At 41.9% G+C, this 15,761-nt stretch overlaps 4 protein-coding genes across 7 annotated transcripts; 1 reads left to right on the forward strand and 3 right to left on the reverse strand.

Annotated features, from left to right (window-relative positions):
* Nucleotides 1-171: 171 nt before the first annotated feature.
* Nucleotides 172-6,330, reverse strand: Cnot4 (CCR4-NOT transcription complex subunit 4). Of its 4 annotated transcripts, none has more exons than XM_011312931.1 (9): nucleotides 6,243-6,330; nucleotides 4,721-4,814; nucleotides 4,327-4,657; nucleotides 3,927-4,068; nucleotides 3,682-3,801; nucleotides 2,518-3,511; nucleotides 855-2,287; nucleotides 648-792; nucleotides 172-559 (listed from the first exon to the last, which is right to left on the reverse strand). In XM_011312931.1, exons 3-9 carry the CDS (start codon nucleotides 4,554-4,556, stop codon nucleotides 552-554), a joined length of 3,072 nt encoding a protein of 1,023 aa, XP_011311233.1. In that variant the 5' UTR covers nucleotides 4,557-4,657; nucleotides 4,721-4,814; nucleotides 6,243-6,330; the 3' UTR covers nucleotides 172-551. The 4 variants fall into 4 exon arrangements, with proteins under 4 accessions (XP_011311233.1, XP_011311250.1, XP_011311258.1 ...); XM_011312948.1 differs by lacking the exon at nucleotides 6,243-6,330 and adding an exon at nucleotides 5,946-6,208; XM_011312956.1 differs by lacking the exon at nucleotides 6,243-6,330 and adding an exon at nucleotides 5,658-5,842.
* A 218-nt stretch (nucleotides 6,331-6,548) lies between these two features.
* Nucleotides 6,549-9,726, reverse strand: LOC105271420 (uncharacterized). The gene is made up of 2 exons (XM_011312968.1): nucleotides 9,397-9,726; nucleotides 6,549-8,976 (listed from the first exon to the last, which is right to left on the reverse strand). The coding sequence occupies exons 1-2, from the start codon at nucleotides 9,464-9,466 to the stop codon at nucleotides 6,881-6,883; spliced, it is 2,166 nt and encodes a 721-aa protein (XP_011311270.1). The 5' UTR covers nucleotides 9,467-9,726; the 3' UTR covers nucleotides 6,549-6,880.
* A 412-nt stretch (nucleotides 9,727-10,138) lies between these two features.
* On the forward strand, nucleotides 10,139-11,867 carry asf1 (histone chaperone asf1). The gene is made up of 3 exons (XM_011313010.1): nucleotides 10,139-10,536; nucleotides 10,845-10,960; nucleotides 11,197-11,867. Exons 1-3 carry the CDS (start codon nucleotides 10,428-10,430, stop codon nucleotides 11,566-11,568), a joined length of 597 nt encoding a protein of 198 aa, XP_011311312.1. The 5' UTR covers nucleotides 10,139-10,427; the 3' UTR covers nucleotides 11,569-11,867.
* Nucleotides 11,868-12,052: 185 nt separating this feature from the next.
* CDC50 (cell cycle control protein 50A) lies at nucleotides 12,053-14,555 on the reverse strand. The gene is made up of 4 exons (XM_011312998.1): nucleotides 14,375-14,555; nucleotides 12,920-13,726; nucleotides 12,697-12,862; nucleotides 12,053-12,634 (listed from the first exon to the last, which is right to left on the reverse strand). Exons 1-4 carry the CDS (start codon nucleotides 14,424-14,426, stop codon nucleotides 12,589-12,591), a joined length of 1,071 nt encoding a protein of 356 aa, XP_011311300.1. The 5' UTR covers nucleotides 14,427-14,555; the 3' UTR covers nucleotides 12,053-12,588.
* Nucleotides 14,556-15,761: the final 1,206 nt, after the last annotated feature.

Here is a 15,761-nt window from a genome sequence, read left to right on the forward strand (position 1 = left end):
TAACAAGCATTTAGATGACTGATTTCCTCTCATTTAATGATTCACTGAATATGAATTAGTTGTATCACCAAATAATTGCTTCGATGCCATTGCGCGCTCCGTTATTAATTAATATTATTATTATTATCATTGTTATTATTGTTATTATCGTTAATATTATTATCATTATAATTATAATCATATTTTGTATTTCTTCATTTTCCCATTCTATTCGCATACCGCTAATAGTCGTTTAGCGGTCCCAAAATTCTCTCATTTTTCATTAAATCATTTAATATTTTTCCTCTTATCAGAATTGTTTCTTTTTTTTGTTGTGTCACCGGTGTGGAAGAAATATTTTATTACAAATTTAGATCAGGGGGGGGCGCAGGATGAGTGAAGGAGACTCTGGGGGAAAATCCTGCTGCCAATAGTCGAGAATACCATCGAACCCGTCATTCAATGGTTTCTTCGTTATTTCTTCCAACTGGTTATTCAATCCACTCGTCTCGGTACCGTGATCCCTAGCCATCTGGTCATCTCATGATTCCATTTTTCTATCGTGATTTAATTTATAAGTCTGGAAAACGAAAAATCAGTGAGTTGAGTCGATGGATAATTTTTAAAATCCATTTCCTGGGATTATAAAAAAAAATCTGTAAACTCACTCTCGATTTCCGGCCCTGCGGAAATAAGTTTAGTGTGCGGTTGTGCAGCTGTGCTGGACTGCTGACCATTCAACTGACTCAATGATGGACCACCGAATCCAGGAGGTGGCTGCATTGCCCAGTGCTGAGCCGGTGCGCTCTGTTCCTGAAGATTCAATCACAAAATGCCATTAAAAAATCCATCAACGAATTATTCCGATAACCCACCTGTTGCGCACTGTGTGGAACATTGTGAGTCCCTTGATGAATCCTTGAGAACTGCCACGTGCTGTTGCCCTGAAAAGGTACAGGTCTCGATGAGCTAACAATAGCTGGATCAATACTAGTCCAATCAGCAACAGGTCCAAAATTATTCCAGCCCTTCTGTCCAATCTGATGACTGAACACCTGTCCTGGTCCCTGCTGTCCATTAATCTCACACCAGTCCTTGATCCCATAGACTCCCTCACTCGTGCACTTGTTAATTCCCTGTGGTGCAATGATATTCCCATTGGGTAAATATGAATTCTGTTGAGGTGCTGAGTTATTGGGTGCAGCCCTGGGTATCCCTAGGCCAAATGAATTCATATGATTGGGCGTAGAGCCTGGAAATCCAGGTGGTGGTAGCCTGGACCTCTGCCCAATACTGGCAACAGGCATCGAGGGCTGGGCAGGGCTCTGATTCCCAGTGGCAATCATTCCCTGTGGAAGACGTGAGATTAAACTGTGTGACTGCTGCAGCACCTGAATATTCTGGAGTTGTTGTGCCTGATGAAGATGCAGATGTGCCACTTGGGGAAAGTGCTGAGGCAGATTCTGAAGATTCTGGTGATTTCTTGTCGTCTCGTCGCCCCTGTGCAGCTGGGTTTGATGAAAGTAGTGGCTGTGACGATGATTGTGATGATTCTGCTGTTGCTGCTGTTGCTGCTGCTGCTGCTGCTGCTGGATGAGTCTCTGTTGCTGCAGCTGCATCTCATTCTCCATGAGCTCAGCAAGTGCCTTCTGGGTCTCGTGGAAGGGATCGAAGCCCAGATCATCGTCCGCCTTTGGATCCTCTGGTTTCTCCATGCTGTGACCATTCTGCTTAATGTACTCGCAATTCTCCTGATTCTGCTGCGCCTGCAGTGAGAGCCTCTGCTGCAGAGAATTCTGGTGAAAGTCGGCCATGAATTTTGAGGCTGGTGTTGCTGTCGTTATCATTGGTGAGGGCTCAAAGTCCCGGAGCTTCTGATAGGACTGCTCGGGATAGTCTTCGTCGTCTAGGAAGGCGTCAGCGTTGAAAGGCACGCTGGGTGATGCTGTGGGGCTTGTTGGGGGTAGCTGGTGATTTGTGGTACGCTTCTCAGGCTCAAAACCGAATGCTGCCTGCCAATCCTCAGTTGAGTGGACCGAGGGCAGAGAATCGGGAATCGAGGAGAGTGCTGGGGCTGTCCAGTCGATACTGGAGTTTGCTGACTGTGAATTCTGGGGCACTGACACGACAGTGGATATTTTTTGAAACGTATTGGAACTAAAGAAACTGTTATTATCCGTTTGAAATAACGATCGATGGTGGACTTGCGTTTGCAGTCCATTAGAATTTGTATTTATTTGATGCAAACCAGGCGGTGCTTGGCTGACTGACGCTAGACTGGCGCTTGTATTCGTTATCGGTGATGTGCCTGAAACAGGAATTGAAAACATCTCTACACTACAAGACTCGAATTATATAGTTTCTCACTTATTGTGTTTAATGTCGAAATAAAATATATCTTTCTACTTCTCACTTATTAAGATTTCCTTTTATTTCGACATTAAATAATCTCTTGGGTAATAAACATGTTTTACTTTTCCAAATATACAATTTTATAATAAATTAAATAATAAGAAAACATGAGTGATTGAGACTCACCTAAAACAGTGGTATCGCAGTTATCATCCTGAACAACGAGTCTCTCAGGTCCATTGCTGCCACACTCAGAGGTATGATCAGAACTACTTGATGCTGTACTAGCTGGTGTACTTCCCTCCCTCTGTGGCTCACTCTCACTCTCCGAATGCTCACCATTACGTGTAACACCATTTAATTTAATATCCCTGACACTCTTCTCGACACTCGTTGACTCGCTGTCCTGTCTCTGTCTCACCTGATCATCGATGCACCTGCCATTGGCACTAGCCTCACAGCTCTGATCATCCACGAAGCACCTGATGTCCTTTTCCATTTGCTTATCACTTGTGACACCATGACCACTAGAGCTAGACTCTGATCTCGATGTTGTACGAGTTGTTCCATGTTTCTCTTTATTCTGATTATTTTTATGCTTGTTTCGCACTGCCTGGACTTTGCTCTCGCTGTTGCTCTTGCCACGACGTGAATTTGAACCAATGCCCTCGCCCTTGTTATTATTATTCTGCTGTGAAGTATTGTTTGATTGGGACGACGGTATCCCAGGGGCAGGGGTTGATCCATTGGCCTGTGGAGGTTGCGTTGGGGGTGGAGTGTCTTTAGGATTTGTCGGTGTTGGTGTTTGGCCAGGTTGCAACGAGGGCCAGGCCTCCTTTGTCTGGGATGTTGTCACTGCACCGTTTTCACGAATTGTCGTGCCTGTCACTGGTGGTGATGGCGTTGGTTTTCGATTGACTGATAGAGACGCCGAAACGTGTAACGACTGCACTAATTTTCGCTCGTACTCCTGGTGCTTTCCCTGATGCATCTCCTCCTTCGTGAATGACGCCTCCTGATCCCCCAGGTCGTGAAGGTACATGCAGTCCGGCTTTGGACATCCCTGATTTCGCATGAAGTGGGAACAGTACTTCGTCGTTCCCAGGGATGTTTTTATCGTTCTACCGTCCACTGGGATGTTGTTCACTGCCTCTATCGCACGCAGGGCATCCTCCTGGCGCTGAGGAATTAGTTTCACTTGTTATCAAGGGTCAATGGCTTTTTGGTTGTCTTTGAGAATTTTATCAATTGGTTTGGGAATTCTGGAGTTAGTGTGATTAAAAAAAAATTTTTTCCATGATATGGCAGAGTCGAAGGCAGATATTTTAATTTTTTGTTTAATTCACAAACCTGATAAGTCACATACGCCGACGCACTGGGCCCCTGGGAACCCGCATACGATGTACTCTGATTAATAACGACTTTATGTATTTTTCCGAATTTACCGAAATACTCGTGTCTCTTGAGAACCTGGAATACTTGTTGTGAGTGATTATGATTCAAGGGGTGTTTATCTTGGGGGTATCTATCCACTGAATTCAACACGAATTAAGATGAATGTTATTGGCCCCATTTTTTTCAACTAATCTACTTACATCGGCGTCCGCAAGGCGCATGGGGAGACCGACAACGAACACAAGATTTTTTTGAACTACTCGAACATTAGCTAGATGTTTTCGATTTTCCGTTACCCGTTGCTTACGTTGCTGGTCCTTCAGCCTTTTTTCAGCCTTCAACCTGTCGAAGTAATTCTCGTTAATCCATTTTTCCAATTCATCTCAATTTATTATAATTTATTTGCGCAGCGAAATGCAAAAGGCAAATAATTCCAATTTTTACTGTTTCCTTAAATCCTGAATTTCTTAGGAACTATTGACTTTAGGAAAAAATATGAAAAAACATTTTTTCTCAGGAATTTAATCCTCAGCAAAAAAGTCGCGTGTCGTTTTTTTGTGAAGTGGATGGTTTTCGGGATAAATTGATAAAGATAAAAACCTCGATATTTCCTCCTTGGACAGGGGCTTAAAGTCGGCGGGGTTTTCCGAATAGGCCTTCCTGCAGGCAGGACACAGGCCATTCTCATCTGTCCGAATTCTGTGCCAACAAAACCTGCATATCTGATATCCACATGTGCATGGAAAAAAATTAAGATCATCCACTTCCAGGGGCTCCATACACAGTGGACACTCCACAGCATCCTCACCACTTTGATTCAATACAGACATTATCACTCTCCAGTCAATTTCCTCGTCACCCTCTCAACAAACTCCTTGATTTACTGATAAATTCGGTATCCCTCAGATCCTCGTCTCCACTGTTTCACAATCTTGAAAACAATCGTCAAACAGAATTGTAAAAATTCACCAGCGAAACTCGTCAAGTCACTCACTCTTTCGATTTATCCAATCACCAGTTTAAATCCTAATGTCTCGGGAACCTTTGCACCACCTCGACCGAAATAACGAGTCACGCTGTGTATTTGTCTGAAACAAAAATCACATCATCTGTCAAAATTGGACAACCAAAAAATTCAAAGGTACAAAATCGCGTCATGAATCCTCAATATCTCGAAAACACCTGAGTAAAATCATCTCAATTTTTATTCATTTCCAAGAAATCCTCTCACCCCTCAAACCCCCCTCAAACCCCCAAACATTCTCATCCCCCACGAGCTATAAACCACTGAACCCACCGATCATTCTCCCTCCCACATATTCCACCCCAAATGACCATAAAAAACCTATAAAAAACCCACGAAAAAAAAATCTGAGAGAATTGGTCAGAAAAAAAAATGTGAGCCATCCCCCCCTGAAACTGACGCACAACCGAGTGGTCAACAATTCTGACAGGAGCTGTCACCTCCGAGGACAAAGAGTCCCCCAAGTCCGCGAAACACTGACCCCCGAAACCTCCAACCCCCCGTGCCCAAAGATCGACAAAACCCAAAAAAAAAATTTCAAAAAATCACCAAAAGTCCGAAATAACGAAGGGCTTGAAACAGCTGTTGGGTTAGTCCCTCGTCAGACGTCACAGTACGAGCGCTACAGTCTCCGAAGAACGCAACAACGAGAAGAAAAAAAAAAGCCCTCTAATGCAACCCCCACCCAGTGCCAGTCACTCCTCGATGAAAATTAAAAATCCAGGAAAGCCCCAGGATAATCCAATTACTCGTGATCGTGGATATGGCGTCGGAATGCCCTGAGACATGAAGGAGAGAGAGGGGAGAGACTTCTATGATTCAATCCACCACAATTACTCAACCACTAAACAACCGCTCGAATATTAACAAATTCAGAACGCTAACTCGATTATTCGAATAACTATACCAAAAATTCGGATTATTTTCAATAACTTCACGTTTTCTCACTGTCTCTGTCTCTTTGTAGTGAATACAGATGGGTGGGGGAGAGGGGGTGGGGGGCACGGAGAATTTACGTTGTTCCTGTTGTTTTGGAATTTTTCTGACGTTTTTTATCATCACCATGGGACGATAATCTGTCTTGGAAAATCCAAATCCAGAGGGACAAGAGCGTAGGGAGTAATTCGATGGGGTAATCAGAGATGTTCGAGATGAGCCTAAAGACAGTTTCTGATATATTTTTTTTCTCTTTCACCTTCTCAAGGATTTAGCACTGATGTCACAGGTTTACACTTCACTGGAGAATTTTTTTGAAAAATATCTTGGGGTGAATTGGAGGACTAGGGGAATGGAGAGGGAATTAGAGCAATTGATGGGTTGGAGAGAGAGACGATTGAACATTGGATTTAACCTTAATTTCACGGAGGAACAACAATTCACGAATTTTAGGTGTTTGGGGGTCACTTCGGATTTGGAGATTTTTCGGATTTTTTTTTTTTCGGGATCGGGCAATGGCTTCCGAGAGGGGAGGGTTCAGTTGTTGTTTACTTACGTATTCAACTTTTCCACTACAAATATCTTTTTTCTACTGGGAAATTTTTTTTTTTATGTGTGTGAGAATTCGAGAGGGCCCCCTTGTTTCCAATGAAATCCACTGGTGTAGTTGCGCACAGGGTTTTGCGCAGGTGAACATCGGGATCGTGGGTTTTTCCGCCCTGAGGACGGAAGTCCAGGGGTGGAGGGTTTTTTTGAATTTCATTTCTATCCAAAGCTAAAGGGTACGAATAAAATAATGAAAACGTCGACTGCTCCCACAAATTCATGTAGAAATATCATAATTTATTGAAAATATGTTCGATAAACTTCTTTAATTACACACAGAAAAATACAATGACTCTCTGAGAACACTAATCCTTAAAAATCCTCGGTTTTCCAATAGAAAATATATACACGTATCCCTAAATAATTAAATGCCAAAGCGTTTTGAAAATACAAACGGCGTCTCCCCCCCCGAATAATTGCGTAGACACAAAACATAAAGTGCGTACACCTTCAAGTGCAGATAATCGTCCTTAGGACGCAATTCAATTGAATCCTAAAGTCCAGGAAGTCCAGGGGACCAGTATAAATTGCAAAATTGAGATGATCAATCATCAAAAAAGAAGAAAAAAAAAACAAAAACAAAAAATGTTATCGTGACACTTCATCAGTCGTGACATCTCCAGTGTTCGATGACTTGTTGAGAATATCAACATTGACAAAAAATACGAGATAGGCAGTGGTTTGGGCAGCAGTCAGGGCTTCACTGGTGGACATCGGAGTGACACTCATGTCATTATAATAAAACCACTGGTCCCCATGCTTCACATAACTCGTGTAGTGTCCACAATCCATAGCACTTCCCACATGTGCAATAGTGCAGATCGGTACAAATTTCTGTGGTGATTTCTCTTCATTGATACTTTCCTCACTGCTGATCTCCAATTCCTCAGGAATATGAACGATCGAGTTCATCTTCGCCACAAATCCATCACTCATTCCATACCGATTTATCTGAACAATGAGAACATTCGGTGATTTTCTGAATGTCGTGTAGAGCTTGTGCTCCTCGCACTTGCACTTGCCACAGGTGAGAGTTCTGTCCTCAGGCTCAAGGGTTTTGCTGATGGCAGCAGCGAGTTCGATGGGATCACTCCCGTTATCAGGCAGATCGACATAGAGCATCATATTATCGATATTCCTCTGTCGATGTTTCCTGCAGTTCTGGCAGACGTAGTGCTCCATCATAGGAAGAAGGAAGAACTCGTCGATGGGATTCTGAATCGACTCCTCGAGCTCCTGTGACTCCTGGGGCTTTGGGCTGGGCAAAGAGCCCTCTATTGCTTCACTAGAGTTTCTACTCTTGAATGGGGAGATCTGGGTGAGAGGAGATCGTTTTGTCGACGTCTGAGGTGATCTCTGGTGCTTGACAACACTCGAGGCCTCAGGTACGTTCTCAGTCTCCACTTCTTGCTCTGAGCTCTTCATCTCTTTGATAATTTTCTCGCAGTCGGTCTTCACGTGATTCAGGAGTTTCATCAGGAACTCAGAGACGTCCTGCTGACGATAGGACGAGTACGAGTCGTCCAGGATATCAAGTTGGGATTTAAATCGCGCGACTGTTTGATACGTCATGTCCTTGTCAGCTGGTCCCTTCTTCCAGAATAGCTGAATGGCCATCAGGGTTTTAGTGAGTTTCGAGCACTTGGTCATGTCTAGATTACCCAGGTGATCCAACAGGGGTAAGGCAAATATTGTCTGGAGAGTGGCATTGAGCCAGCAACGATTTTCAGCTGGTGGATTTGGAAAACCTGTCATGTAGTATGGCTCCTCAGGGTGTACCTGCTCGAAGACACCGTCTGCAGGAGTTGGAGCACTTCCATCATCCCAATTAGTCCAATTATTCGACTGGGAATTCTGCCAGATCTCCTGATGGTCGTCGTAAGGTATCACCCAGTTGTCCTGCTGATTGTATTCCCACTGCTGCTCCTGCTGGAGTTTATTCCAGTTGTCTTCAGTGTTCCAGTTGTCATCGTGCAGCTGGGGATCCACGACGTCCTCTGGGGTCGGCTGGGGTATCACTGTCTTGTCCTCTGGCTCGTCCACGGTTGAGTCCAGGTCTGGTCTACGTTGAGAGTAATTTGCATCGTCGTCAGTCGATTTCAGGAGCTTCAGGGCTAGAGACAGACGAGATTCTGATTCTCGTTTGCGTTTTCCACCTGTTGCAGGGTGGGGCGAGCTGCTGAGGAGGGGCTCGTCCTTTGGCGAGGGATTCGCATCAGTTGCTTCGGTAATTTCCTCGGTTGGAATTTTTTCTTCATTTTGTTTCTCTTCGGGTTCTTTATTAACGTCTTCCTCGGGGGGAATATCTGGGGATTCGGTCAATGGGGCAGCCTGGGAAATCTCGTCATCAGGGCGTTTCGAGGGATTTGAGATCTCTTCTGCTTTTCGTGACGCCTCTTTGTACAGGGGATTGAAGCAGAGACTGTGTGAGGGAGTGATTTCCTCTTTTAATACAGCCACAGAATGTTTTCGAGACTTTGAAGTGTTGATAGAACAGGATTGGACCTTGGGGGTGGGGATCTTGGACTTTGGAGTTCTCTTCGGGAAAATTGGGTGACTCGAGACCTCAATGTTTAGTTCCAAGGGATCACTCAGATGAAGGGACAGATTTTTTCTTGATGATGACGCTCTCCGGCGCTTTGAGATTCCATCGTAGTCGCAACTCCAAGATCTCTCCTTTCGATCTGCAACAATATTGCAAAATATAATAGTTAATTCAAAGTTTTCACCAAACACCTCATTAATTATCTATTTATCTCGGAAACTATAAATTCAAGATAAAAACCGTAGAGGACTTTTTTTTAGCTCATTAAATTTCCCACGAAAAAGGTCGTATAACATTTCCCCGTAAAATGGATAGTTGTCGAAATCGATCGATATTAAGTGAACGCATCAAATTCCCAAAAATTGGGGAAATGAGTTGATCCTTACATTTCTTGAATAAATGCACAAATCGGTATTATTTCATCTGAAATCATCCGCGAGAGCATCAAGAGTACCTGGAACATCTGAAGCATCTGGACAGACCCCCAGAGATATCCCCCCAGGAAATCACGCCACAATCCCCTTCAACTGTCTTAAAAAAAAACACCCAAACAACTCACCTGATCCAGGATTCTGAGGTGTTCCAGGGCACATAGCCCTGTGAACCGTCGCCGTCGTCACACTCAGCATTTTTTCCCTTGGATCCCCCAAAAACAAAACAAAATCCAAGTTGACGATAATCACCTGAAGACTGAATGAAAAGCCAGAGGGTTGGCTGGAACTCACTTGAACTCACACAGAAAAATCCACAATTTCTCCCAATAACCAACGAATCTCATCACCAACGTGAGAACATCCCGAGGATCTGTTCACGATTGTTTGCCGCCGAAAATCATCACGTAGGTGTTACCCTCGTTGGCGGGAAATGCACCTCATGGCGTGGTCGGCTTGATTTTTCCAATTTCCATAAACAGCAAGAAGTACCTCCGCCATTTCAAAAATGCCAGGATCTCAAAAATTTACTCGTGGAGACATCTGTGACATTTCACCGGAAACCAGGGAATTTTCTGAATCTCCTCGGCCTCCCCTGACGCTTCCCTGACTTCGCTAGGGAGTTTTCAGTGATTTCCAGTGATTTCCAGTGATTTCCAGGGATTTCAAGTGGCTTCCTAAGTATCCCATGACCCCTAGAATTTCCTGAAACCCTCAAAGAGGATGGGAATGGAATTTCCAGGGATGTGCTGGAGAAACTCCTGGGAATTTCGCTTGTCGACTGAGGGAAAGTGATGTTCAATCCTGAAGAGAGATGTCAGGGGATTTTAAGGTAAGGGATCTAGGGGTCTGGGGCTCTTGTGGAATTTTTCGTTCGTGGAATTTAGCGGGATGTCACGAATACATTTGCCGCCCAGCCGATGTGTTCAGCCCGCCAAAGCCACCAGTTTTCGTTGGTTTTCGGTCATTCGTTCATCTCGGATCCATTGTGCTTTACCTCATCTGTATCATCTGAAGTAGATTTACTTGGGGCATTGTTCAAAGTTATTGTTTTTCAAGGATTTCTCTCCAGGAACTGCCAGAGTGGGTTCTCTGGGCTTTGGAGGTGTTTGAGAGATTTTTTTTTTTATTTTGGAGAAGTGCCAGGATTTTTTGAGAAATGGCTAAGGTACAGCTGGCCAATGTCGCGGTCCTCGACAATCCATCGCCTTTTCTCAATCCTTTCCAGTTTGAGGTGACTTTCGAGTGTATCGAGGAACTCAAAGAAGGTAATTCCTAGGGGCGTCCTGAGAGCTAGGGGAGGGTTTCTCAGAGGTTAGGGGACTTTGGACTCGGTTTAATTAATTTCGCATCATGAAAACTAAGGCAATTAAATTTTTCAATCATTCGGGATCTATCTTGCTGTTTTTTTCTGCTTCGCAGCATTTTTTTCGTGCAGGGAATTTCTTTGGGGAATTTTTTGGAGTTTTCTTTGTATTCGTCTATTAGTTTTAGATCAATTGAATTAATTTTTTTAATGGTTTTTTTTCGAAATCTTGATCTTGGTTATGAGTGTAAAATGTGTTAATTTATTTAGATCTTGAGTGGAAGATGATTTATGTGGGGAGTGCAGAGTCTGAAGAGTTTGATCAGATCCTGGACACCATCTACGTGGGACCCATTCCAGAGGGACGACACATGTTTGTGTTCCAGGTAAGTTCGATGATTAAAAGTCATTAGAAAGCGCTGGGGTTCGAGTTGTTATTGAGAACTTCTTCGAATGGATTTTTCAGCATCGATTAATTGAGTGTTTGTAAATATTATTCTACCATAAAGGGAAATTAAAATTCTAAGAGATTTCAAAATTCAACAAATACGAATTCCGAATTAACAGATAATTCTTCAATTCATCACTTTTGTAATTCAATAAAAATGTTTTTTTTTTTTAGGCTGACCCCCCAGACGTCAGTCGTATCCCGGTGAACGACGCCCTAGGAGTGACAGTAGTTCTCCTAACGTGTTCCTACCGAGGAAACGAGTTCGTGAGAGTCGGTTACTTCATAAACAACGAGTACACAGACCCAGAGTTACGTGAAAATCCCCCAGCCCAGCCACAATTCGACAAAGTCCAGCGAAATATTCTCGGTGACAAACCCAGAGTCACTAGATTCAAGATAAACTGGGACGACGGTGTTGGCTCGACAACGAACGGCACCCAAGACGCCCTGGAGGATCACACGATGGAGGAGAGCACCCAGGAAGCATCATCCTCAAAACTAGGCTTTAGTGAAAACACTCAAAACAGTATGGAAGTTATGTGAGAGGAGATGTGTTTTCGCCATCCTCACTGGACTGTTCAAAGTTGATTGTCTCGGGTACCGAGGGACTCTAAATATTTAAATATCATTTCTGTTCGTTTATTTTTCTCGTTCCACTCATCAGAATCAATTCCTGATGATCATTATTCATTTCTATTATATTTTTTCGTTATATTAGGAAGAATCCTCCCCTGATTATTTCGTACAATTATTCCCAAAATTTTCACCCACTTTTTCACTCCCCAATGGAAATCTAGTGTACGAGATGAATTTAAAATAAAGTGTTTGTATATTTTTTAGGATATTGTGAGTGTTCATTGAGGGAATCTATCCCTTGGAGTGCCGATTAGATCGTTAATATTTTAATTAATGCATTTAGGAGTAATAGTGTAAATACACGGATTATCTTGATGAGAGGAATATAACATTTTTCTACCTAAAACAGAAGTCACTGGAGTTTTTCATTCATTTTTTATTAATTCGTACCTTTCACAGTTAAAATAACGCATGTCAAATGCATTTGTATCGTCTTAGAGTAAATATGTGAGAACAGAAGATAAACTAATACTGGATAATAAAACAAAACGAATTAGGCAACTGATAAAGTGAGTAGCGAAGTGATAAAATCAGATAAACCGAATTTCGTATTTATAATAATTTACCTTGAAAACTATTAACTTGAGGTGAAGCACCCGAAGGACTTTTTTGTAGCTGACTAAATTCTCAAAAGCGAAATCGATTAATAAGACTGTAAATTATCTAGTTTTATCACTTTGCAACAGAATTGTAACGAATATTTGATCAATTTGAGAAAATGAATCGTCATTGGAAATTTTCCATTAGAAAATCAAACCAGAGTAATTTCTGTGGATAATAAATAAATTACCGAGGGTTCTTCGCGGGGAACTATATTAATCTAACGTCCCATGTGCATTTTTATGAAAAAAACACTCGTGACTTTCACTGAGTTTTCGAGAATATGAACTCGTGCTAAAATCCTGCTGGATTAATTCCTTCCTCTGATTATTGATAAGGCGTGTGTTGATTTACATTAATCATCTCATTCGTGCTGAAACAAAAAGTCGATGAACAATTAAATCATTCGCCGATTTGAATTGCCAATTTCCTCACCTCTTCGAACATTTAATATGAATTATCAATAGTGCAACCCCTAGAACGAGGCAGACACATCCTACGACGATATAGGCAATCCCCAGGAAAGGATTTTTGCCTCCTAGGAGGGAAGTCGTGCTCAGGATCATCCGTTTGCTGCCCTCGAACGAGGAGACTTGATAGGCTGCAATAAATTTCAATTGTAATTCAAAGAAATCAAGTGACAGAAAAAAAAACTCACAGTAATTAACCCTGAGGACGTAATCTCCTTTGATGAGTCCTTTGAATACAGGTTCCGTGTGATTGATCCTCCTGTAGAGTTTTCTGAAGGTTGGAAGAGCAGCAGTTCTCATCCAGACGATTAAATCCTCATTCTGAAAGCCATTGTTGCTGGGATCTTCCTCATCGAGTTCCCACACGTGTTTAGTCCAATTTTTGGGTTTGGCGAATCCCTCGAAGGCCTTCTTGAGGTCCCCAGGTGGATTTTTGAATTTAATATTCTTATCTGAGGGCCAGGCAATGCCCGTCTTGATGAGGGGAATATCCTTCTTCAATTCCTTCGAGTAAAGACTCAACTCATCGCTGAAGAGGGAATTGGCAATTGCTCCACATGGTGCAACGGGTTTTGAATCGTTTCCCTCGGAGTATGCGAAGGGACCGCAGTCACTCGACACTTCATCACTCAGTCGTCCCAACAGCTGATTGTCATCCCTCGATTTGACGTATCGTCTGTGGTTTTGGTAGAAGTTCGTTAGGCCGTAGTACATGTAGACGTCCGCTTTGAAGTCCTCGACGAGGCGAAAATCCACGTTGCACTGGCAGATGCTTCCCGGTTTATTCAGAATCACCTCCGAGCACTTTCGATTATCCTGGATGGACTTGCAGTTTGTATAATCCACGGAATACTCTCTCACTTCCTCGGAGAAGTACAACAGACCGATTCCTGCGGGGATGAAGGCTATTCCAATAACAAAAAATGTGGGGAGAACTGTTCCTGCTGTCAGGATTGGCTGCCATGCGGGAAGACGTTGTTGTTTGAAGGCACTGTCTAATAATCATAATAACAACAATAAATTAATAACATTCGATCCGGAAAAATGGGAAATCCCAATCACAGGAGACAATTCATTTGAATTTTTCGTACTTTCTCGAAAGAGATATTTAATTTTCATTGCCATTAAGTGATTAATTAATTCCGAGTGAATAGGACGAATGAAAAATGAAATGCTTGAACAGAATAAATTGGTTTGTTTTATCTAAATAAATGTATCCATTTTATTGGAGTGGAAGGATTTTCTGGGGGAAGGGTCTGGAATTGGATCGAAAAGAGTATTGGGATGATATAGATTTATTTACATTAGATAAATTGAGTCATCATTATCTGGTGATATTTTTCTTACGATTTCTACGAAATCTGTTCTCGTTTAATTCCTTCCATCGTGAAATTGCGACGGATTTAGTCCCACAAAAATGTAAATCAATGGTTTCAAGGTGAGCTGTCAATGTTTACAATCGTGACACAAGAGTCAATTGAAAAGAAGAAGAAGAAGAAAAAGAAAAGCAAGAAAAACAAGAAGTAATGGAGGATTTTTAAAAATTTCGAGTTCAATTGTTCTGAGGATGAAATTTAATTTCTGATAATGAAGTAATTGTTTTGGGTGAATACGTGAGGTTACGTGAGCATTTGGAAATTTACCTGATGGTTTTTTAGTCTTTGGCAACGAACTCGTTTCACTGACACTCGTCATTGTGACAGTTGACTTATTGGTTTCACTAATCTATTAGTAAATTCACTTGTTTTTTTATTTCACGTGAATATTTTTCCTCATTTGCTAACACTCGATAATGACCTAGTTTGACAAAAGTCGTTATCTCGACCAATCCCTGACAGCTCGATGACTGCGACGCCATCTTCAAGGCATGACATTCAGCGCGGTAAATTCAAAATTGAGTTACAATTTTTTAATTTCATACCGGAGTTAATATTTAATAAATATTATTTTCGATTGTACATTCATGCGGTTTTGCGATCGACAAAAAAATTGATAAAGGCAGAATAATTTTTGTTTCGGTATTTTCCCTGGGGTTGAGGGATTTATTTATTATTATTATTAATAGATAGACAATCAATTGTTAATAAAAATGAAACAGTCCCTTTTCCCAATGAATTTGACTCGAAATTTTTTTTCGCGGACAGCACGTGGATTTCTATTTTGAATCGATCGCGAAATTCGGGAACATCCAGTGGACCTTTCAATTCCGTCATTTGATGATTTAGTAATTACTGAAAACGAGTCATCAAAGGTAATGAATGGAACATTTATTGAGAACGCATCAATGCCGGGACTGATTTCTGTGATGGATGTTGATTTTGGCGCGGGCGAGTCATCAATGTTTCATCGAGCCTTTGTGAAATGATGCTTAATCATTAGAAATTTATGATAGGGCCCTCGAAGGATGATTCATTTGAATCATATTGATGAGTTCATTTCAGATGTATCATGTTTGCTTGATGAAATATATTGCTGTGGAATTACAGATCGACTCCAACAGATTCTCCACCCCCATCTCAATTTTTATAGAAATCCCGTAATTAATTAATATATTTTAATTTACATCATAGAAGAAAATTGAGATTGATAATCTCGTCATTAATTAATCAATTTTCTTTCCAATTTCATTTTTTATCTGATAGAATTTTATAAATATCGGTAACCAAGTAATAAATGAATAAAATGACTCTCGATCAATCCTGACGAGTTCGTCGAGCTCCAGGAGATGAGGTCAAGGTTCCCGCAAGGACTCGCTTGATTGAAGTCCGTCAGACGCATCCGGAGCGAGAAAAATTGTTAAATTCCAAGATTAGTTCGGTGGTTAGAAATCGATCCTCGAAGTGTGGAATAACTGTTGGTGCACATAGTTTCCAAAATTGGACACTCGGATCACGTACAATTCGGGGGAAAGGGGGGGTGATCTACGGGGATGCGGACGATCGCCAAATAGTAATGATATTGGTGGTTTCCCATGACGACCGGAATACTGACTGCCAAGTGATCACTGGACTTTAAGTTCAAAGTTAAAGT

This window comes from Fopius arisanus, unplaced genomic scaffold (assembly GCF_000806365.1).
Source record: "Fopius arisanus strain USDA-PBARC FA_bdor unplaced genomic scaffold, ASM80636v1 scaffold00004, whole genome shotgun sequence".
Taxonomy (NCBI): domain Eukaryota; kingdom Metazoa; phylum Arthropoda; class Insecta; order Hymenoptera; family Braconidae; genus Fopius; species Fopius arisanus.